This window comes from Lissotriton vulgaris, chromosome 5 (assembly GCF_964263255.1).
Source record: "Lissotriton vulgaris chromosome 5, aLisVul1.2, whole genome shotgun sequence".
NCBI lineage: Eukaryota > Metazoa > Chordata > Amphibia > Caudata > Salamandridae > Lissotriton > Lissotriton vulgaris.
The window spans coordinates 1,770,408,171-1,770,433,566 of NC_141693.1; the positions used below are offsets into that span (position 1 = coordinate 1,770,408,171).

At 47.6% G+C, this 25,396-nt stretch overlaps 1 protein-coding gene across 4 annotated transcripts in view; it reads right to left on the reverse strand.

The window, feature by feature from the left end:
* IFI35 (interferon induced protein 35) overlaps window positions 1–25,396 on the reverse strand; it is a 247,484-nt gene that overhangs the window by 150,031 nt on the left and 72,057 nt on the right. For 3 of the 4 annotated variants that reach the window (XM_086924056.1, XM_086924055.1, XM_086924057.1), the window contains one exon: window positions 6,815–6,973. The exons of the other annotated variant lie outside the window; for it this stretch is intronic. In XM_086924056.1, the coding sequence (XP_086780182.1) occupies window positions 6,815–6,973 (159 nt within the window). The remainder of the gene's footprint in view (window positions 1–6,814; window positions 6,974–25,396) is intronic. 4 annotated transcript variants of the gene reach the window in all.

Here is a 25,396-nt window from a genome sequence, read left to right on the forward strand (position 1 = left end):
TATAGGATTTATCAATGGGGCGACAAGTCCAGCCGGATGCTCCACAGGCTTTGCCAGGCAAGAGCATCCCCGAGGCTGGTTCCCCTATTGAGGTCCCCGGACGGCGACATGTGCGCCTCCCCCGAGGCTGTGGTTCAGGCCTTTGCCGACGCAGCACTTTATGAGGAACGTGAGGTGATTGCCGAATCTCTTATAGACGACTTCTTCACAGATATCCCTCCGCGTCACCTTTCGGACGAGCAACGCGACATCCTGGACAAACCCATATCCCTAGACAAGCTGCAGATGGCGTTATCCAATACTTACCCGGGAAGTGTACTAGGCTCAAAAGGGTTCCTGTGCGACTTCCTGTGGCCCCACATGGGGACTCATCTGCCTAAAGCGCTACACGAGGCCTCAGAGCAGTGCATTCTGCCCCCAGATTGGCGACACGCCGAAATTGTAGTCTTCTTCAAGCCGGGTTCATATCGCCCGATCTCCTTGTTGAATTTTGAGCCTAAGTTGCTGGGGCACGAAACAGAGGTGCCCCCTTTCCCCTCTTTTATATGCCTTATCGATAGGGCCATTAGCCGCGTGGGTACGCCTGAACTCTGTTTTCCGGAGGCTGGACGGGTCGCCGGAGTGCACAGACAGGATCGCGCTCTATGCTGATGATGCATGCCCTGTTCTTCATATCAGATCCGTGGGCCTCCGGGCCACGTGTGCACCAAATCCTACAAATTTTTGGGGAGACTTCCGGGGCTATGCGCTAACCCGTCCAAATCTATCCTGTTCTCCATTTGCGGCAAGCAGAGGAGTCAGGCTTGGGACTCGCAACTGATCATCGCTGACGTGGGCTTCAAGTACCTCAAGTATATATCACGTGGTGTCCTAACGAAGTTTGGTCACGCAATATCGCTTCGCTGGTCCCTGCTGTCCGCGACGAAACTACGGTATGGTCCCAACTGCCCCTCTCGCTGTACAGCAGGTCCGCCATTTTCAAAATGGTGTCTTTGCCACGTGTGTTGTATCGTCTGCAGAATTATCCTTATCCTATCCCCCGTCGAGGTTTCTCCAAATGAATGCACTCCTGAATAGGATCCTCTGGCAGGGGGGTGCAGTCTGGGTGACACCTTCTGTTCTTGGGCCTCACATTGGCAAAGCGAGACATTGCACAGCACTGGAAGGCTACATCCCCACCACGTATAGCAAATTGGAACAAGCATTTATAATGCAACGGTTTCGCCTTAGACAAAGTTTGAGCTATTGGCATTGTAAATGACAAATTGTTTATTTATTTGTTGGTTTTGAAAACAGATAAATAAATGGCATTGTCATTTACAATGTCAATAGCTTAATCTTTCGCAAATGCGAGAACTATTGCATTTGCACCCACACACACACAGCCACACGCACACAGAGCCACACACACACACAGAGCCCCCCCCCCCCACACACACACACACACACAGCCGCCTGCCGACTCCTCTCAGCCTGCCCGTCTCGTGCTGGGAGCTATCCTGTTTCAGTGTTTATTTGCACGCCCAGATTTTGCACTCCTCATCTGCAGTGCCATTTGTCCTCATGGGGGAACTCTGTCAGAAATAACACCCCCTTTGCAGTTTGAGACAATCAGATAACGAGCCAAGAAAGAGAAAACACGACGATTTAGAACGTGCTTCATTTCAGTGTTTATTTTAAACGGATTGCCAAGCCGTTAATAAGCTTAAACTAGTTCACTTATACCGATAGGGGAGAGTTTGCATTTTCTTCCACTCAAACGTGGTTTTGTTATCGGACAGTTTGAATTGGCCTATTGCCGTTCGCTGCCTCATCTCTTCCTCCTCAGAAGGGTGCCGTGTATCTGGTAATCTTTCCACGGGAAGTCTGTCCCTCCTTACCTGGATTAGCGTTTTTAAAGTGCACAAAATTCGACAGCTATCTAAAATGTAGGGTCATGTTAAAGGTGAAAAGTCCAGGGTGACCCTGCAGAGAGCACACGTTTCCTACAGCAAGGCACTGCACAAATGGACCATCTGCCAATGGATTGTTGTCTGCATAAAGATCTGTTAAGCACTGTTGAAGAAGCAGCCTCCATAATTCCAATCCAACACACATAACTCCACTACATACCATATACATACACTCCATAATAGATTGATACAAGACATTGCCATTTGCAGCGCAAATAGCTATAACTCAAACAAATGCGAGCCCTATTGCATTTCTAATGCTTGTTTGACAATGTAGTTTGTATGTTCTCCAGTTGAAAACTTTCTGTGAAAATCAATTTGCTCACTCAAAGGTAAGTAGAAGCCGTAGTTATTGGCTGCCTCAGCAAGGTGTGGCCCAGGCAGACTGGACTGAGAGTGTTTTCGAGCCTATATAACGGGTGGGAATACAGAAGCCATAACACAGGTAAACACGTTGACACGTACTGAGAAAAAGGCACAAGGGGGAGAGCAAGAGAAAGGCACCAGACAAAAGGAAAGAGAAAAGCTGGGTCCATGAGGAAACTATTGAATTGCAGTGAATAAAGGAAAACACAGGGCACAAAAGTTGAGCACTTACTAAACACACTAATTCTGTAAATAAATGATCCTTAATGTGTCTGTGTCTTTGGTGGACAAATAAACGTGGTGATTGAACTATTTATTGACTGAACGGCTGAAAAAACTGAAAGCAGGAAACTAAGATTATCTGAGACATGGGCGCCTGGTGCTCAACTAGAGAATGTAAAACAAACACTATAAGGGCATATGTAGGAAGCCGTTTGCGATTCGGAAACGCCGGAATTCGCAGCATTCCGGCGTTTGAGAATCGCAAACGGCGTTTTGGTATGTATGGGCCACATAGCAAAATAAGGAATCGCAAAAACTACAATTCCTTACTTTGCTCAAGCATTTAAGGAATCGCAATTGTGCGATTCCTTAAATGCTATGTAGGGGTGCCTCGCAAATAGCGATTTTGGCTGAAGGAATCGCAAAATACCGCCTACTCCAAGTAGATGGTGTTTTGCGATTTCCTGTTAAAGTGCATTTTTTTAAAAAAATTCAAAGTCCAATGTGGCGCACAGACATGCCCTTAGGGCATGTCTGTGCGCCACATGTACATACATGCAAATTCCAGGGGTGCAACAGGTGTCCTTTGGACACCCTGGCACCCTTGGAATTGCGATTCTCAAATTGCGATTTTCTCATAGAAATTTGCAATTGAGAATGTATCCCCATTCATTCCTATGGGCCTCTTGGCCCATAGGAATGAATGGGACACTCATTCCTTAATTGCGATTTGCAATTTGCTAATCGCTATTAAGGAATTGTAGAGATTGGCAAAAAAATTGCAATTTATTACATACATTCCATTTTGCAATTCTCAAATAGCGATTCCTTAAAAATCGCTATTTGAGAATCGCAAAATGTAAATTACATACATATGCCCCTATGTCTTTTCTCATTTGCACTTTCAACTGCCAAATAACTTTGTTTCAGAGCAAGCTGACAGCTGTAGAATCAAAAGAACAGGGTTGCCAAAGTCCAAAGTGTGACGTGGGCCAAAGTATTGGAGGAGCTAATCTGTCGCTACTATCTGTTCCGCCTATGGGAGGAGAGTTAAGGGACATGTGAACCTGTGATGAATTTGCCCGAGGACATTTTTTAAGTTAGATCAACCTAAGCATTCAGCATGAATAGAACAACAACACTGGGAATGACGATTCTGGCGATGTGATGGTGTGTCTGGCAGGAAGCAGGTGCACAGAGCACATTACATTCCACTTAAGGAAGGAAGCACCAACTAGGATGAACGGTAATCCACCCTTTCCATCTGCAGCAAATACCCTCAGAACTTGCTTTTGCTGGTTAGGAAGAACACTGCTCCCAGCACAGTGGAAGTTCACCCAAATTGGTGTGCAGTGACTAGGCCCGCCACGGCAGCACTACCACTACACTGGCTATCACAACTTCTTGGTGTTTGGGGCTATCAGAATGAAATCTGGCACTCACACCCCGCTTGAGTGAGGATCAATGGCTACAGATCCTCTTTGGTGCTGCGAGCATAGGGGCATTAATGGGGCTCAACAGCTAGAGCGGCCCACTTTGAAGCTGGGGAGACAGGTTCGGGTGTCGGCTCAAACATCATGTGATTTTAGGCAAATCACTTTGTCTGACCGTGTCTAAAAATGAATGTGTCCGACTGTAATACAACTGGTGCTCACGTAAAGCGGCTCCGATGCCTTCCGGTCGAGTTCGCACTATATTAAAGTGCAAAAATATAACTAAAAAATCAAGCCTCCTCTTTTATTCATGGCCTCTTATACACACATCCACCCTCACAATGGGCACAACATGGACACCAATCTGCACCAAGGCCTCCAAGAGCATTACGACTAACGTTTTTTATTAACTACTTCATTTAAGTTACTTTGCATGAGGGATTCCCATTTAAGCGCTCATAATTTAACTGGCTTTTAACTGGACACCTTTCGAGCACTAATCTCCACCCTGTCTTCGCACAGAGCCTCGAGGCGACCGAGGCAGGCGCCTTCTGTCACGATAACCACACTCGCGCTGATATCTTGCTTTCCTCCAGTGATTGGCGCAGCTAGCAGAGAAAACGAGTATTTGCTGATAATCGTAAACCAGCACAGGCTGGTAAAGGCCACTGACGGTGGGGTGCAATCTTCGGGTGCTGGCCACTCGCTGGTAGGTGGGTGTGTGCACTTACTGGGGTTGGTGGGGGGCTCGTCCTCATTGGCCTCACTCTCCGCAGCCGTCTCCGGGAAGGTCTCCTCGCTGCCCCCCTGCTTGTCGGCTGGGCGAGAGCGTGTGGCTGTAAAGGTGGTGCAGTCCCCGCGGCGGGCGCCTTGCAGCGGCTCGGGGTCAGGCGAACCCTCGGTGCTTCAGGGATCACGGACGGCTTCACATGGCCTCTGCGAGCGATGGGCCAATCCCAGCGGCCCTGAGGCGAGCCCCCGATGACGTCAGAGCTCCTTGACCAATCGGAGCGCGGCTCCCTCGTGCCAGCAGCCTATCAGAGCACGGCTCCTGCGTGCCAGCCACCAATCAGCTAGCTGCCCCTTCGGTTTGGTCTCCGTGGCTCTGGAGATGCGGGCGCAGTCTCAGGCCCCAGGCCGCGGCGGTGGAACACAACAGGGTTACCTCACGGCAGGGGCGCTCACAGCCAGGAGTTTTTAGGCCACAAAAGCGGGGGCTAAGGAGAACGATCTCGGCCTCGGTAACTCCTAAGCACTCACCTGGACTTCTTCCGCGTGCCGTCAATGCCGGCCCAGATTCGGGGGCGTTCCCGAGAACAGGCTTTCGGCTGACGTAGCCAAAAGAGAAAAATTCTCGGGAACGCCCCCGAATCTGGTCCGGCCTTGACGGACAGATCTCTGTTCCAATGGCTAGCCTCCATTTATGGAGCTAGCCAATGGAACAGAGGGCGGATTCAAGTGTCCCTTACTGAAAACTACAGATTTCTCCTGGGGGCGGAGCTAAAGCTCCGTGCCCCAGGCGAAACCTAAAAAGGCCATGGATAGGTGTATGTCTACGGGGATTGCGGTGTTTCCGGCGAGGGGCTGTCCACAGAAGCATGGGAAGATCTGGGTCAGGTGGACCAAATATCGAGGTATTGACTTGTCCTTAATAACGCAACCAGTAAACCGAGATTCTGAGTACCTCGATTTTTTACAATATGCCCTTCAAATGTGCGTTACTTGCCGGGCCATCTAGTACTACGGAAAATCAATGAAATCTGGACTGGGTTGGAACATTTGTCTTCCAGTTTCCAGAGTTTATACTCCTGGAATGAATACAACTATTGAGGAGTCCTTAATCCTGTACAAAGCATGTCTGCTGTTCAGGCAGAACGTACTAAGCAAAAAAAGCTTATTATGGCATCAAACTGTACATGATGTGTGAGAGAGAGCTCTTTTGGCTATGCATACAGTTTGAGAAGGTATACAGGGGAGGGCCCTGCTCTAAACCCGTAGGTTGCAATCCAACGCTAGGAGACACTCCAAAGATTGTATGGGAGCTTTTTCAGCAACTCCTTCGTAAAGGTTTTAAGCTTTATATGGACAACTTCTATACTGGAGTAGAGTTGTTCAATGAGCTGCACAAAGCTAGAATATTGAAAATAAGTAGGAAGAAAAGGCCATTTGAGACAACATTTTCATCTGTAACTTTTTGTTACAAAGGCTTATTTACAAAAGTAATGTACCATTACGTCTGCAAGATCCTTCTGGTTATGGTGATATATGGGATTTATAGGTCGACAAAGAACCTAAAGCCAAAAACTAAGCTGCATCTTACAATGGTTTTTCATTGTGTACCGAATATAGGCCAATTCATGGTGAAATACGTAGAGTGAAAAATGGGTATCAAGGAAAACTATGTATTACAGAAATGTGCACAAAATATGGACTTTAGGTACAGAGGTTATCTGTACATCTCTGCATTTGTGGGCACCCATTCTAGCATGTGATTCAGAAGGAATTTTATAAAACCTCTTCTTTCATACACACTGGCTTACATTTGGAAGGCACAAAACATCATATTCTGCTTTGGCGCCCCATTTGCAGGATATGATGAGAAGTACCCAAGTTCATAGACATTTGGCTAAATGGGGGTAACCTGATGGGTGGGGGACCTTATATTGAGGGCAAAAGTGCCGTCAGTAAGTATGTCCTGAGTGCCTGGCGGATAGGTTGGTATTTGAGTCACAATGTCACCTACTGTCCTACTGCAGTGTTTATTTTTCAGCACCAAGTACATCCCAGCTCAGACCCCAGAAGCAAACCTCAGACCCATGACTATGCATTCCAAGGACGAACCTCCCAAGAAGATTCCAGGTCTGCGTCTGCTCGTTTCCCATCTTCAAGCCTTTTGACCAATGGTGCGGCCCGAGCCTTTATCTGTTCTTCCAATTTCTCTGCTTCAGATCTTGCCTTTTCCAACTCATTTTTATCTTTTTCAAACTGTGCGTGCGAAGCCTAGGGGGGAGAAAGGGTTATTAGAGTATGTGATCCAAAATCTTAATCAAATTTGGCAATCTAGTGTCAGGATACGATGTCAGCATACTAAAATAGTTTAGGTTTGTGCCCACACCGTACACTGAGCCATACCCTGGGAAAATGAACCCACATGTGCACTGCATTACCCCGGAGCATCAGATCTCACAGTGCACTGCACTGACTACTGAGCACCTGAGCCCACTGTACACTGCACTCCAATACTCCCAGGGCATCTGATCCAATAATGCACAGCAGTAACCCCAGAGGGTCTGATCCCGCAGTGCACTAACTCCAGAGCATCTGATCCCACAGTCCACTGCACTAACCATGGAGCATCTGATCCCAAAGTACACTGCACTGACCAATGATCATATGATCTCACAGTACACTGCACTAACCATCGAGCAAGGGGTTTTGTTGACCTCTGGTCTCCACTGATTCACAGGAGCTGGGCCTATAGAGCATCTGATCCCACAGACCACTGCACTAACCACGGAGCATCTGATCCCAAAGTACACTGCACTAACCACTAATCATATGATCTCACAGTACACTGCACTAACCATCGAGCATCTGATCCCACAGTACACTGCACTAACTCCAGAGCATCTGATCCCACAGTCCACTGCACTAACCACAGAGCATCTGATCTGAAAGTACACTGACCACTAAGCATATGATCCCACAGTACAATGCACTAACCACTGAGCAGATGTTCCCACAGTACACTGCTCTAACCACTGAGCATATGATCTCACAGTACACTACACAAACCCCAGAACATCTGATCCCACAGTACACTGCACTAACCACTGAGCATCTGATCCCACAGTACACTGCACTAAGCATCTGCCCCACAGTACATTGCACTAACCCCAGAATATCTGATCCCACAGTGCACTGCACTAACCACTGAGCATATGATCCCACAGTGCAGTGCTCTAACCCCAGCACATCTGATCCCACAGTCTACTGCACTAACCATGGAGCATATGACCCCACAGTACACTGCACTAACCACAGAACGTTTGGCGCTATATAAAACTTTAGAACTAAATAAATAAACCCCACAGTGCATTGCAGTAAGCCCACAAGGTCTGATCCTACAGTGCACAACACTAACCCCAGAGCATTCGATTCCACACTGCACTAACCACTGAGCATCTGACCCAACAGTACACTGCACTTCCCCCGGACCGCCTGATCCCACAGGACAGTGCACTAACCACTTAGCATATGATCCCACAGTACATTGCACTAACCCCAGAGCATCTGATCCCACAGTGCACTGCTCTACCCCCGAGCATCAGATGTCACTGTGCACTGCACTACCTACTAAGCACCTGAGCCTACTGTACACTACACTGCAGTAACCCAAGAGCATCAGAACCCATAATGTACTGAGGTAACCCTGGAGTGTCTGATCCCGCAATGCATTAACTCCAGAGCATCTGATCCCACAGTCCATTGCACTAACCCCAGAGCATATGATCCCACAGTACACCACACTAACCAGGGAGCATATGGTCACAAAGTACGCTGTACTAACCGCTGAGCATCTGATCCCACAGTACACTTCACTAACCACTGAGAATATCAACACACAGTACACTGAACTAACCACAGACCATATGATCCCACAGTACTAACTACTGAGCATATGATCCCACAGTAAACTGCACTAACCCCAGAACATCTCATCCCACAGTACAGTGCACTAAGCTCTGAGCATCTGACCCCACAGTACATTGTTATGTTATGTTAATATTTATTTATAGAGCGCACGTACACCCATAGGTTTCATGGCGCTAATGTCAATGATCCAGATATATTCCTTAGACGTATGTCTGCTTGAATAACCACGTTTTCAGGAATTTTCTGAAAGACCAAAAGATTATCACAATTCCTGAGTGAAATAGGGAGGGAGTTCCATAGAGTAGCGCCAAGAACGAAAAAGAGCAACCACCTTGCTTCTTCCTTTTAAAGGAAGGAATAGTGACCAAATTAAGATGGGCAGAACGCAGGTTGCAGTGCTTTAATAACTATACAACCAGTTTTGAAGGTGATCCTTTGGGCTAATGGTAACCAATGAAGTTTTTCCAGACCAGGTCAGGCTGATTGCCATTTGTGTGGTTTCCATATCAGTCTCGCTGCCTGATTTTGCACCATCTGCAGTTGTTTTAGTAGTCCGGCTGGGAGCCCGAGATATATAACATTGGAGAAATCCAGGCGGGAGAGCACAAAGGCAATTATTACCTGTTCAAGTGCAGAATGGGTAAGCAAATATGCGATTTTCCTGATTTTTCTTAATTGGAAAAAGCTGGATGACACAATAGCTCCCACCTAACTTCTAAGTGACAGGTCGGCACTTAGGATAACCCCCAGACTCTTGACTGACTGCGTGGCTAGGGACGGAGCGCCCATATGTGCTGGCCAGAACTGGGTACCCCAACTAAGATCACTCTTCCCAGGCAGGACTAATTCTGTTTTCCCTGGTTTGAGCTTAAGGTTTTTTAGGTCCATCCACTTTTGTATATGCGTCATAGTTTCCTGAAACTCTTCGACTGAATCTGGTGTTTTCAGGGGAACAATTAGTTGCAAGTCGTCAGCATAGTTAAAGATGGTGACATTCCGACGAATGCAGCAGACAAATCAAGGAGCACCAGTGCCTGGTGGATATCTTTATCTGCATTAGCTCTTAAGGTGTCTTGAACTGCAAGAATCACCGTTTCCGTAGAGTGTAACGGCCGGAATCCGGCCTGATTCTGTTCGAGGTAGTCAGTTTGCTCTATAAAATTTGAGAGACATCTGGACACGTGAGCCTCGAGAAGTTTAGACAGGAGGGGGAGTAGGGAGATGGGTCTATAATTTGCCAGGTCCCGCGGATCTGCGCCAGGTTTCTTTAGTAGTGGGATAAGCGTAGCATTTTAGAAAGAGCTAGGGAGCCTTCCCTGTGTATAAGATTCGTTCAAGAATGGAAGGATACTCAGGGGCAAAGCTGAGCAGACCTCTTTCAAAATATGTGGGGGGCAGCTATCGTTGGGGGACCCAGAGTTAATATGAGATAAAAGCTCCAAGAGTGTTTTTAGGTCAAAAGGTGGAAGAGTATCCAGAGTATGTGGGTTAAAACAAGTGTTGTCCCTAAGTTCTGAACTGAATGAATCTGGAATACTCCTTTTTATGGTAGTGATTTTATCTATGAAGAACTCATTAAGTGAATTACAGAACTCCTGGGTGGGAACCTGCGTAGGAGCCGTTCTGTCACTATTACAAAGGTCATTTACTATTTTGAAAATGTACTTGGATTTATTTTGAGAGTATAGTATTTTCTTGGAAAAATATTCAGTTTTACTTTTTAGAATGATTTTTAAATATTCTCTGCGAGCTGTGGTGCATTCCTCCTTATGTTGCGGGCAATATTTCATTCTCTAGGTTCTTTCTTTCTGGCATAGTTCCAATTTTAATTTCATCAGTTCAGGGGTAAACCATTTGTGGGCCTCCGAGCTGCGGGTAAGGGAAAACTTAACCACAGGAGCATGGATATCTGCAGCCTCTAGTAACCAGTCTATGATCTTTCCTTCCATGATATCTACTTCATTGCCTAGTATAGGTTGCTTGAATTTTAAGGTTTCTATGAAGGCCAATATATTTACAGAATTCCATTTCCTGGTTGTGCCTCCCGTCGGGGAACATCCTTTACGACGAAACTTTAACAACATGGTACTGTTACCACGCTACTTTTACAACGCAAGTTTAATAGTTTAATTTACTATCCAACTCCTTCCCTAGAGTCCACGGGGACTGGAGTTGGAATAGTAAATAAAACTATTTACTATCCAGCGCCCCCCAACGCAAGTAATTGTAACGTCTTGCGTTGTAAAAGTAGCGTTGTAACGGTACGCGTTGTCAAAGTACGTGTAGTAACATCATACATCCCCTCCCGCCTGATTTGGTGATTTGATATGGCCATCAAGAGTAATCATAAACTGGATTAGATGATGGTCCGACCAAATACGAGGCGAGATGGAAGGGGTTGAGAGTGATAAGTTATGGGACCATATTTGGTCCAATATATGGCCCTTTTCATGAGTGGGAAGAAATATATGCTGGGTCAGGTTGAGGTTTAAAAGCAGTTCCTGGAGTTCAACAGCCTGAGGTCCACCTGCGTTGTGATTAAACCAATAATTCAAATCCCCTACTAGGAGGACTATCAGGAAGTTTACTACAAGGGAGGTTATTTGTTCTCCTAGAGATATTGGGAATGTAGTCATTGTTCGAGGGGAACGATAAATCAGTACCAGTTCCAGAGCGCCACAGTCTGCATTAAGCTTGATGACAAGATTCTCAGACTCAGTAAGGGAAAGGGGGGTAAGGGCCAGAAATTTATGATTTTTATGAATGATGGCTGCCACCCTTCCACCCGATTTTCCTGGTGGGCGGTTGGTTGCTAAGATATAATACTCTGAGGGAAGCGCTGCTAAAATGTCAGGTAGTGAGTCTTGAGTTAGCCAGTTTTCTGTGATTAGTAGAATATCTGGTTTATCAGTGGCTAATAATAGAAAGATATCTAATTGGTGTTTTACCAGTGAACGAGTGTTTAGATAGGTGCACCGAAGTTTCAATTGTGGTTTTATGATAGAATCGGTGACAATAGGTAGTGCATTCCCAGAAGCTATGCCCGGATAGAATGGAGGAAGCCGAGCAATATCGTTAATAGAAATACAGCCGAGTGAGTACTAACCATCTGATCCCACAGTACACTGCAATAACCATTGAGCATCTAATCCCATTGTACACTGCACTGACCATTGAGTATATGATCCCACAGTGCAGTGCTCTAACCCCAGAGCATCTGATCTCACAGTACACTGGATAACCAGAGAGTATCTGATCCCACAGTGCAGTGTTCTAGCCCCAGCGCATCTGATCCCACAGTACACTGAACTAACCATTGAGCATATGATCCCACAGTGCATTGCAATAAGCCCACAAGGTTTGATCCTACAGTACACAGCACTAAGCGCAGAGCATTTGATCCCACACCGCACTAACCACTGATCATCTGACCCCACAGTACCCTGCACTAACAAAGAACATCTGATCCCACAGTGTAGCTCTCTAATCCCAGAACATCTGATCCCACAGAAAACGGCACTATCCACTGAGAATGTGTTCCCACAGTACACTGCACGAACCCCAGAACATCTGATCCCACAGTACACTGCACTAACCACCGAGAATATGATCCCACAGTACACTGCACGAACCCCAGAACATCTGATCCCACAGGGTATTGCAACATTTCAATAACCACACAGGTCTGATCCTACAGTACACTGCACAAACCCCAGAGCATTTGATCTCACAGTGCACTGCACCAACACTGAGCAGCTGTTTAAGGATCTATTATCCCTGCTAGATTCCTCCCTCAACCTCCTTTGGAGAATATTCCTGACCACAATTACAAGAATGGGCTCCTGGGGCAGAAGTGATATCACAGTTTCAGTTGGGCTTCCAAGAAAGCTTGGGGGCAAAATAACAGTGCCTCCATTTATCCTTTCTGACTGTGAAATATGCAAAGATGAACAAGGGGGCTTTACCTTGAATTTCTAGACCCGTCAACTGCTTTCAAACTGACTAACGGACCTAAATTATGGGTTAAAGGGGTTTGTGTGGGGGTTGAAGGAGGAATCTTATCACTCTTACAACAGTTGCACTCTTCACCAAGGTCTGCCGAGGGAGTGTGCAGCTACTTTTGAAATTGTTAAAATGGTCACCAAGGACGTGTGCTGTCTATCTTTTTGATTACTTTACACATCAATGATTTGGAGGTCAACGTACCTTGCTACAAGCAAACCCATAAAAAATCAATGGTAAGGACGACCCCTTTTTGGTATGCTGGTGATGTCATTCTGTTAACTAGGAGTGCTACTGGATCATTTCTTGATCAACTATGTCAACTACAGCCAATAGCTAGATCTGGAAACATGTTTCCAATTCAAAAGTAATTTTAATTGGCCCAGGAAAATGAAGTTAAAACCTGTAACGGTCACCCGCAGGGTAGATTTGCTGTGCTGGAGGCGACATGGGAGGGGAAGCCACTAAATGTAATATAGGTATACCTTCGACACACTCGCTGGGCAAGGTAGCACTGCAAGACCTGGGCAAACTTCTAATAGATCTTCCCCCTGACACTCTTATACTGGAAGGCGACTTCAACATGATAATGGACGAGACGCTTGATAGACACCCCCAAAAACTATCTTCCAGACGAAACACACACATGGCCGACTTCACCCAGGCAATGGGTCTCACTGATGTCTAGCGAACATTGCATCCCACCCCAGCTTACTTCACACACTCCTCAAATGCGCACAAAAGCATGTCCCGCATTGACTCCCCTTAGGGCTGAACTTACTTTCACACTGCACTGTACCCGAGGCCCTATAATCATAAACCCATGGCTTCTGATGATCCCGAATATTGAGGAAGACCTTGTGGAACACACAGACTACTATTTTAGTGAAAACGTCAGCTCTGTCAACTCGGCCAACACCATTTGGGAGGCCTATAAGACAGTGATTAAGGGGCGTTCACTAGCATTGAAGATAGGGTATATTAAGAATCAAAATGCTCAACTGACTCCATCAGAAAGTGACCTGCTTCAACTGGAAACAGTACATAACACCTCCCCCACAGACGCCACATCCCTCAACCTCCGGAATAAGCAACTAGAGTATAACACCCTTGCACGAGAAGAAAACACAGGCGAGATTCCTCCGTACACGCAACAGGGTGTACGAGCTAGGTGAACAAGCTGGGAAAATGCTAGCGTGGTTGGAGCGGTGAGATCAGACGGCTTGTTGGGTTCCCAAACTCCTACTCGATGATTGGAAGCAGGTAACTGACCCACGGGAGGTGGCGGAAGCATTTCAGACCACCTGGAGGCGGGATACACCTCTAAGACCACCACCTCCTCTGACGATTCACGCCAGCTCTTAGAGGAAATGCCCCTACCCACACTTTCAGATAGTGATAGAGAAGCCCTAGATGCAGATAGAACAGCAAAAGAAATCTGTAAAGCCATATTTGTTATTAATTCCAGGAAAGCAATGGGGCCCAACGGGATTCCAATCGAATTCCTCAAGGGAATGGCCCTTAAAGCAGCACCCACCCTAAAAAACATGTATGACGAGAGCTTGGAGCACGGTGTTCTCCCCTTGGATCAAAGGCTAGCATCTATTGTCGTCATACACAAACCCAGCAAACTAGCAGCCAATTGTGGTTCATATAGGCCCATCTCCTTAATAAGCTCAGAAGCCAAGGTGTTAGTCTAACTCCTTGCGTCCCGCCTGATCGCAGTCCTTCCCTCCTTGGTCCAGGACAACCAATCGGGGTTCGTATAGGGACGCAACACCGCTATAAATATTCGTCGAGTTCACGTCGTCCTAGGCAGGCAGACATATCTACAGGAATACGCAGTTATATTGTCCTTAGATGCCGTCATGGAGTTTGATTCAATAGAATGATCTTACCTAATTGAGGTTTTGGCGAGGTTTCGTTTTGGTCCTCGATTCAGACAGTGGGTGGCATAGGTATACACTGCACTGCTAGGTCAAGTTAGAGTGAACAATCATACCTAGCATACATTTGCATTACAGAGAGGGACCAGGCAGGGGACTGGAAACCGCAACAGGTTGAAATGCTTGGTGAGGACCTTAACTGAAGACCACCCACATTATCGCTCCGGTCCTGTGAGTAACGTGCAGCCCTCCTGCAGTTGATGGAGCTTGGCAGAAAACAGACAAACTAACACTTCACACACCGTGAGGAGCAGCTACTCTGCCCTCGCTTCACGGAGAGGATAGGGACTTCCCTTCCTATAATTGTACTCACATAGGGGGGGGTTCTCCTTCCGCCCTGAAGAAAGTCTTAGGACCATAATACTCCATTAAGACCCGCTTTTTAGATTTTTATTGACCCAGTCAGACCCAAGAATAAAGGGAAATCAGGGGTATGACTGAGGTATTTTAATCTTTAACCCCCCTGGCCTTTATCTATCTGAAGAGCTCCCAACACTGTGGTTGAGCCCACCCTGACTTGTAGGGGTCGGGGTGACCCGATGATGAAGCATGACACAACCAGGGTGTGTGAGGGTAATTAAAACTAAAGGTGCTCTTTCCCATACACACAGTTGTTATTAGCACAACCTTCCACTAGAGAGGCCCCCTCATTTTACTCTCCTCTTCTGTCCCTGCCTTTGGACACAGCAAGCATAGTAGCAATTCTGACAACTGGTTGGTCAATTGGAGTATTTTTTGTGATAAAATGTCCCCTGTCCCCCCTGCTGTTCGCGCTGGCTCTAGAGCCATATGCACACTGGATAAGACGTGATGTCTCAATACGTGGAATGGGATGGAGCGAAGATAAGTAGGATAAAATTGTGTTATATGCTGACGATATTTTGATTTATTTGGGGTCCCCACGGGCCTCAATTAATAGCTTGCTTAACATCATTACTAACTTTGGCAAATACGCGGGGTACACCATCAATTGGTCCAAGTCGGTACTATACGTCTTACATGGCACCGCACCTAAATTGCCGAGTGGTTATGCAATTGATGTAGCCACTGAACGTTTTAAATACTTAGGAGTCTACATTACACCTGACCCCAAAACATTTTATGATCGGAATCTTCTGGGCCCCCTTTGACGGCTACAAGATGACACTGCAGATCATTGCCCGTGTCCCTCCTGGGAAGAGCAGCCCTATTTAAAATGCTTGCACTCCCTAGATTTTTATACAAAAATGCCCATTCCCAATTGCCAACAACTATTTTACTACTATCGAAGGAGAGATCCGTACTTTATTATGGGATAGCAGAGCACCTCGCATTGCCCTCCAAAAACTGACGAAGGGGTGGTACGATGGGGGGGGGGGGGATTGCCCTTCCTGACCTTCATCTATATTATCGGGCCACACAACTGGTGGCCACTAGCCAATGGATTCATGGTTCCCCGTTGAATCCAGGCTTTCGCCTAGAGTGCTACCACACCAGGCAGGAGGGTTATTTAGGTGCCCTCTATAGCAAAGTCCGAAAGGGCCGTTACCTAGGACCTATGTCGCAAACGGTGGGTATTTGGCACCAGGCCACCAATCGTCTAGGATGGGCAGATAAACTTACGAAATCCACACCGCTTTGTTTCTCTCAGAAGCTGGGACTTCTCTGCCACCACACGGGTTTCGATAAATGGCACACCATTGGTATAACAAACATTGGGAACCTGATACACATGGGCAAATTCCTCACCTTCAAAGAGCTGCAAACCAACACGACCTCGCACCAGGTAAAATCTTTCGCTATTTGCAGATTAGACATGCACTTCTCACTAACATTTCAGACATACCCTCCATACCAGACTCTTCCCCTCTGGAAGACCGCCTACTCTCAGAACCACTCCTTACAAAAGCTGTTTCCTGCACGTATCGTAAGCTCTATAACAACTTATCTGATTCTTTTCAAACCCTTCGAAACCAATGGCAGACAGACATAGGCACAATAGACGACGAGGACTGGCAGCCTGCACTAATGTCCCCCAGGGAAACAGAGATAAATCATCACTTTCGCCTTATCCAACTAAAATTCCTACATAGATCCTACCTCTCCGGGGTACTCCTGGCCAAGATAGGCAGTAGGCAAGACGCGCTATGCCTTAGAAGTTGTGGTCAAGATAGCACCTTTTATCATATCTTTTGGGAATGTCCCGAGGTACGCCCTCTATGAAACAACGCCACCAAAAAACATTAGTGACACATAGGGCAAGCAGCTCCACCTGACACCATGGTTGGGAATCTTGAATATATGGGATGCCACAGATCTGACGGAAATAGAACAACAATGGGTGGTATTGGGGTACCTACTAATGAAAAGAGCTATCGCAATTCTTTGGGGATCCAATAAACAGCTTTTAACGATTGGATAGGTGGCTGAAATGGATCGATGCATGATAGCAGAGAAGGAAGTATATAAATTATGAGGTAGCCCCAAGTAATGGGATAAGAAATGGGGAGGATGGAATGCATTTAGGGGGGATATTTGTACATCACCAACGGAAGATATGGCAATGCGTAGAAGAACCGAACAGTAAACTTTCAACCGCCTAATTTATGTAGCATGTATTACTGATGCATTGTAACTCATTATTTGACATGTAATATGATATTGCAATGATAACTGTGATTTAACTTTAATAAAAAGTGTTATATAAAAAACATGTGACGGTCAAAGTTGTGACGCTAAATAGGGTTCATCATTTAGGAGTCATCTTTCAAGTCGACTTATATTGAGGCCTCTTGGCATCAACAAAATCCACTAATCTGGTTCAAATTACTGGGAAATTGTAAACTTTGCAAACTCGAACGTGGAGCTCTCCTTGTGGTCTATGCTTAAGGGTTAGACAGCAAAGAGTGAGAATTCAAATTCTCTGTAGGTTGAAGTAAAACAAATTTCTCAATTGGGCTCTAAGGCTTTGGTTACCTGGAGGATTAAAAAGCTGAACTCCCAGAGTTAGAAGATTATCAGGTTAGACTAAACCTTTTGTAGAGCTGAAAAGGTAACATTTTAAAGACACTCAAGGAGTACTCCTACTTTGATCTCTTGGCTGCAATGTGTCCAGACGTTGAATACGTGGCAATTTATAAACAAAACAGTAAGTATTTTTTTTAAAATCTTTTTATTGAAACAAAACAGCTCCATCAAAAGACACATCAGGTATTAGTGAGAAAGCAGTGGTCTTCATACATTAAATGAGTATAGTACAACAGTCATTAATGAGCAATATTACAGTCTAGCCCCAGGTCATGCCCCTACAGAATATAAACTGGTCAACTAATCCGCTCCGCCCTCTCCTTCAATCCCCGCCTACCTGGTCATGACCCACCCCCCTACCTCCCTCCTCCCCCATCCCCCGGAGATGTGATCAGACTCTACTACCAGTCGAGGCCCAAGGCCTCCCAGGGAGAGGTTGTGTCCAAGGTATGTAGTTTGTGGTACCTCATGGGGGAACTCCTACGGTGATGCATCTGGGGCATCCATCCATTCTCCTCTATACCTCCTCCAAGCCTGCCATATCTTTTCCCATTTTTTGGGGCACCCCCTGCTGTTATAGATGACTTTCTCTGCCCTCTCGCACCAATATACATCCCGTTCCCACTCCTCAATTGTCGGAACTAAGTCACTCCCCCAGATCTTGCGATGTTCCTTTTGGCTACCATACTCGCAAAGGCCAGCAATATCTTGTCTCCTTTGGGCCTCCTAATGTCCCCCGTGACCCCCAAAACGCGCCACCTAGCTTCCAACGGTACCTCCGCCCCCACTACCTCCTCCATTATGTCTTTCAGCCTCACCCAATATGTACGGATTTTAGGGCAGTCCCAGAGGATGTGAAAGAATGTTCCCTCTTCCCCACAACCTCTCAAGCAGAAGTGTGATGATGCGTACCCCATCTTGAATTGTACCGTTCGTGGGGTGTAGGACCTGTGGAGGATGCGCAACTGCGCCAACCTGAATCTAGCTCGAATCGCCACCTCCCTAGGACACTGCAGGGCCTCATTCCAGTCGTCGTCCTCTAGCAAGCCAAGGTCGGATTCCCACTTCTCCCTCAGTGGCCCCAGGATATCAGGAACATTATTAATGAGCTTTTTGTAAGTAAGTGATATGGCCTTGTCAATCATGGGGTCTAACAGCAGTCTGTCCTCGAGAGGGGCATATTCAGGGACCTGACCCCCTTGTGTCAGATGTCTATATAGGGCGTGTTTGAATTGCTGATACTGCAGGAATTCGCCATCCCCCATTTGGAAGTCCGACTGGAGAGTCGTGAACTCCACCACCAGCCCCCTCCTCCATACGTCCCCCAGCGTATCTATACCGATCAGGCTCCACTGTCGCAGGTCACGGAGTTTCACCACTTCCCTAAGGAAGTCTCCCTTCCATAAGGGCATTTGGGCCGTAAGCCTCCTTCCCCATCCAAGCAGTTTTGTTGCTCGTTTCCATATGTCCACCACTACCGCCGTTTGGGGAGGCAAGGATTGGTCGCGCCGAGGTTTGGAGTAAAGAGCTGCTAAGTAGGAACCCGCCCCTAGGGCCATTCGATCCACTCGGTATGCCGGCTCCTCCTGTGGGCCATTGATATTAATCAGCTGTGTCGCACCAGTAGTATAGACGGATGTTGGGTACCGCCAGTCCCCCTTCATAGGGACCCCGTTGCAATTTTTCGAAGAGCAATCCCTTGGACATCCCCCGCCCCACAACAAGGAGCGTTGCTCCGATTCCACCGTTTTGAAGACTTGCTCCGGGATCGGGAAGGGCGAGCTCTGCAGTACATATAGCAGACGGGGCAAGGCCATAATTTTGAATAGGACGGCCCTGCCCATAAGGGAGACTGGGAGGGTTCGCCAGTGCTGCACGTCGCTGTGCAGGCGGTTCAGTTGTGTCTGCACATTGAGCTGGAAAAACTCGGCGTCGGACGGCGTGACCCAAATCCCCAGATAACGAAACGCTGCGCGCCAAACAAGGCCCTCGCAGCCGGGCACCGCTTGCGGCTGGGGTCCCGCCAAGAAATAGCCCAGGGATTTGCTCCAGTTGATACTATACCCGGAGTATTCTCCGAACGTGCATAACACGACCATTAGTCGCAGTATGGAGTCTGACGGCCGCTGGGTGTAGAGCAATATATCGTCCGCATATAACGATATGCGTTCCTCCCATCCACCTCCCACCACTGGAGAAGTGTGGCTCACTGGTTAGAGCAGGCAGACCCTGAAGCAGAGGTCAGACCCGGGACCAGGGTTCAATTCCCGACGCGGCAGGGTCTTGAGCTCAAATGTCCATGGACTCGATAATTCTCGCTTCGGTGCCTGACCTAATCATGGGTTCACACTCTGCAACTCTGGGCATTAAGCTTGCTTAATCTCCACAACTGCCCCCCCGGGGCGGGATGCCTGGCTTTCACCTTGGGGATGCTCTGTAGGGGCTATCTCACAGGGAAAAGCCAGGACGGGTACCCAAGGCAAGCGCGGAGATACCCCTTCGGGGGTCGATTCTGGCGCTATATAAGAAACATAATAATAATAATAATATCTATACCCCATACCCCCGGGTCCATCCTCACCCAGTGCGCCAGCGGCTCCAATGCCAGGGCAAACAAGGTCGGGGACAGGGGGCACCCCTGTCTGGTGCCGCAACCCTGTTGAAATTCCCACAACATAGTCGTGTTGACCCGAACCCTCGCCAGTGGTCCTGTGTATAGTAGCTTCACCCAGTAGCAGAAGTTGTCTCCGAGGCCCAGCCTCTCCAAGACTGCGTAGATGTATCGCCACTCGATACTGTCAAAGAGGATGTGGGCGTCGAGAGAGAGCAGAGACGCCGGCACCCCCTGACGCGCAGTCACCGTCTGCAGGACCCCGAATAGACGGCGCAGGTTCAATCTCGTGCTCCTGTGGGGCATGAAGCCCGACTGGTCCGGGTGAACCAGCGACTGGATCACCGCACCCAGGCGTGTGGCCAGGATCTTCCCCAAGACCTTCGTCTCGTAATTAAGGAGGGAGATGGGCCGAAACGAACTGCAATCTCCTTGTGGTTTCCCTGCCTTATGGATCACAACGATCGAGGCCAACCGTAGGTCCCTTGGGAGCTGCCCAGTCTCCCGCGCCTCGAGGAACATGTTGCACATGTGGGGTGCTGTGAGGCTAGCCACACATCAAAAACAGTAAGTATTTAACCTTTTGCAAAAAAATAAGACAACTGTCCTGGTCCATAACGTTATTATCAAATAGTAGCTTTTGAACTAACAAAGCAATCAGTGAAGGCTCATGCCTTGATTAAGAAGGTGCAGGGCCTAGAACCATACTTGTGTTGGGTTCATGGAATGAAATCTTCTGTTCTGGTTTAGGTTTGGGTTGATTCAGGAGCTGCAGGACAGAATTTTTGAGCCGGACCCTGTCCTGTGCCAGTGTGATTGTAATTCCTTCCACTCCTCCATGCACTTCTGTGTTTTTTTCACAAAGTCTATAAGAATTCAAGTGTTAAGTACTTAAGAGCAGTATTACAGGCACTGGATAATTGCAACTGTAGACCTGCTTTTTATATACGGATATATGTTGAATTCTAATTTTAGTTCTTGGTCAGTCTCAAGATTTAGTAAATTGCCCCTCGGATTTCAAAATATTAGAATGATTGTTTATATCTGATGTATATTTTTCAAAATTGTATAAATGATAATTAATGTGTTGTAATTACTTTCAGAACTAGAAGTAATTTAAATTTATTATGCTTCACATAGTGATGTAATGATCTGTATAACTTTGTATGTCTTTTAAAGGTGCTACTAGATTAAATCGAATATGCTACTTACCAGTATGCATCTGTTCTTGGCATGTAGGGCTGCTGACATTCATATCTGTGCATAGTTCGCCGCCTAGTGTTGGGTCCAGATGATTGCACATTGTTGTCCTGGAAGAGTCTTCGAAGTATCACGAGATAGGTGGCTCCTCCCCTGGACTACAGTGTGCATGGGCATCGACTCCATCCTCAGATTGTTTTTAGCCATTGTGGCCAAGATGGAGTGAAACTAAGTGAATGATGACCATGCTAGAAGTATGTGTGAATTCTGCAGCTGCTACGGGCGCCGGGGAGGAGGGCGGGCGATATGAATGTCAGCAGCCCTACATGCCAAGAACAGATGCATACTGGTAAGTAGCATATTCGGTTCGAGGCATGTGGGCTGCTGAATTCATATCTGTGCATAGAATACATAGCAGTCCCTCCATTAACGGCGGCTGCCCGTGCCAGCTGCAGCATTTTGGAAAAGTGTTTTGAGAACAGCCTGCCCTACAGCTGCCTGCTGTTTGGAGTGCACATCAACACAATAATGCTTTGTAAATGTGTGTGTGGTAGACCATGTGGCTGCTCTACATATGTCTTCCAAAGGAATGTTTCCAAGGAATGCCATAGAGGCCCCCAACTTTCTGGTGGAGTGGGCCCTTGGTGAAATGGTGAGAGTACGTTTGGCTTTCAGATAGCAGATCTGGATACATTTAACGATCCACCTAGCAATACCAGCCTTGGAAATAGGGTTACCTTTGTGGTGTGGTGCAAAGGCGACAAAGAGTTGCTTAGTCTTCCTAAAATCCTTGGTCCTATCGATGTAATACATCAGGGCCCTTTTGACATCAAGGGTGTGGAGCATTCTCTCCGCCATTGACTCAGGATTTTGGAAGAAAACAGGCAATTCAATAGTCTGGTTGATATGGAATTGAGACACAACCTTAGGAAGGAATTTAGGGTTAGTGTGAAGCACCACCCTGTTAGAATGAATTTGAATAAATGGCTCTTGGATAGTGAGGGCTTGCAGTTCACTAACTCGCCATAGCGATGTAATCGCTATGAGGAATGCCACTTTCCACGTCAAGAATTGAATCTCGCAGGAATGCAGTAGTTCAAAGGGAGGACCCATCAGCTGGGTGAGGACCACATTGAGGTTCCACTCCGGAGCTGGTGGAGTCCGCGGAGGAATGACTCGTTTGAGTCCTTCTAGAAAGGCTTTAATGGCAGGCACTCTGAAGAGTGAGAGGTGCTGCCTGTTCTGGAGATAACAGGCCATCGCAGATAGATGTATGCGAATGGAAGCATTGGCCAGATTACATTTGTACAGATGGAAAAGGTAGCAGATGATATTCTGAATAGACGCATCTAGCGGGTTAATGTTGTGGTCTGCACAATAAATAACAAACCGCTTCCATTTTGCCGCATAGCATGCTCTGGTGGTGGGCTTCCTTGCCTCCCGAATGATGTCCATACAGTCAGAAGGCAAGTGCAGGTAGCCAAACTTTAAGACTTCAGGAGCCAGATCGCCAGGTTGAGCTGTTGCGGATCTGGATGCTGAATGTCGCCATGGCTCTGCGTCAGAAGGCTGGGTGTGAGACGTAGCCTCTGATGCGGTACCACGGACAGTTCTAGAAACGTGGTGTACCATGGTTGGCGAGCCCACGTTGGAGCAACCAGGATGAGAGTCATCGAGTGCTGCCTGAGCTTGCTTGCCACCATCGGTATCAGAGGTGGTGGGGGAAAAGCGTACGCAAATTTGCCTGACCAGTTCATCCATATCGCATTGCCCTGCGACTGTGGGTGTGGGAACCTGGCGGCGAAGCTTTGGCATTTTGCGTTCTCCCTTGTGGCGAACAGGTCTATCTCTGGATGACCCCACCTTTGGAAGTACGGTTGGAGTACTGATGGATGTATCTCCCACTCGTGCATTTGGTGGCTGTGCCTGCTGAGCAGGTCCGCCATCTGATTGTCTTTGCCCGGGAGGTGTTCTGCCATGAGGAAGATGTTTCTCTGAATGGCCCACTTCCACATGCTCTGAGCCAGATGAGACAGCTGCGGAGAGTGTGTTCCTCGCTGCTTTTGAATGTAGTACATGGCTGTCATGTTGTCCGTCCGGATCAACACAACCTTGTTGCACAGATGTACTTTGAAGGCTTTGAGTGCCATGAAGATCGCCATCAGTTCGAGAACATTGATGTGCATCTTCCGTTGCTGGTGCGTCCATAGTCCCTGCACCGTGTAATGGAGTACATGAGCTCCCCATCCCTGGAGAGAGGCGTCCGTTGTCAGGATGATCTGTGGCACAGGCTCTTGGAACGGTCGGCCCTTGCAAAGGTTTTGTGGATTCCACCAATGCAGAGAGTTGTATGCCCGACCGCTCACTAACACTAGGTCTTTCAGCTGCCCGTGAGCCTGAGTCCACTGACGTGCAAAGCACTCCTGAAGCGGACGCATATGTAGCCTCGCGTGCGGGACTATGGAAATGCAGTAGGGCCATCATGCCGATCAACTGCATGAACACTCTTGCTGGAAGCGAGTGTCGAGGTCTGAATTACTGTATCAGCGATTGAATGCTGCTGACCCTTACTGAATTCGGCTGTGCTGTGGCCGCCAGAGTGTTTATGGTCGCACCCAGATACTGCCGTACGTGGGCGGGCTGGAGGTGGGATTTTGGGTAATTCAGTGAGAATCCCAGATCGTGCAGGAGGTGAATGGTGTGGGACATGTGGGCGGCACACTGCTGGGCCGACTTCGCTTGGATGAGCCAGTCGTCCAGATAAGGGTAGACGTGGATGTTCCGTCTCCTGAGATGCGCCGCCATTGTCGCCAGGCACTTTGTGAACACCCTGGGTGCCGTGGTGACACCGAAAAGCAAAACCTTGAACTGTTAGTGCTGGTTTTGTATGGTGAAATGGAGGTATTTCCTGTGTGAAGGGTGCAGTGGAATGTGAAAGTACGCATCCTTTAGGTCTAAAGTTGCGAGAAAATCCCCCTGTCTGAGCAACGGGAGCACCTGCTGCAGGGTCAGCATATGGAAGTGCTTTGACAGGATGTAGTAGTTGAGTGGCCTGAGGTCCAAGATGGGCCTAAGGGACCCGTCCTTTTTTGGTATTAAGAAGTACAGGAAGTATACCCCTGTGCCTCTCTCCTGCAGTGGCACGAGCTCTATTGCTCCTTTTTGCAGCATGACGGTGACCTTCTGCTGCAATAAGTGCAAGTGCTCGACCGACATAGGACGGTGTCTTGGGGGCATGTTGGGTTCCCCCCTTAGTCTCTATTAAACCCATTGCTCAGGGAGGAAATGGCTGATGCCGTCGAGACCTTTTTTGCTACAAACATTGGCTCAGTTGATGACTTCCAGACGACTTGGGAGACATTTAAGGTATATAACAGAGGCATTGCAATGTTCAAGCACTCGGGTGTCCTAAAAGCCATACGGAAGAGATTATCGGACTTAGAACAAAAGCTAAATGTCCTGGAACAGCAGCAAGTAGCTGGGGGGTGGGGGGGTGTTTGTTGGATGTTAACTCCAGACAATAACCATATTGGATACGTTTTCTGACCCACCTGTCCGTGGTGATGGACTTCCAGACGGGCAGGAACTGCTGGAGTCTCCTCCCGACCGGTGTTGTATGGTCGGGGGGCAGTGACAAGGCGTCACTGTTTGCTGGTGGCAGAGGACCTGGAGCTGTTTCCACGTCCTCTGCCCTTGGCGCTGTTGCCACGATATCCACCTCGACTTTTGTTGGTGTAAGTGGTCTGCGTGTTGCCCTTGTAGTATTGCGTGGACTGGGAGAGCTGGCCCCTGGAAACACCTCTAGTGCTGGAGCGACGAAAAGACCCACCCCGAAACTGCTGGGACTGTAAGGCACCCATGGATTTTGCAGTCTCAGTGTCCTTTTTTATCTTTTCGAGGGTGGTGTCAACCTCTGGGCCAAACAGGTAATCTGGGTTAACCGTTTGGTTCAGGATGGTGTTTTGGATTTTTGGCTTAAATCCAGAGATTCTCAGCCAGGCA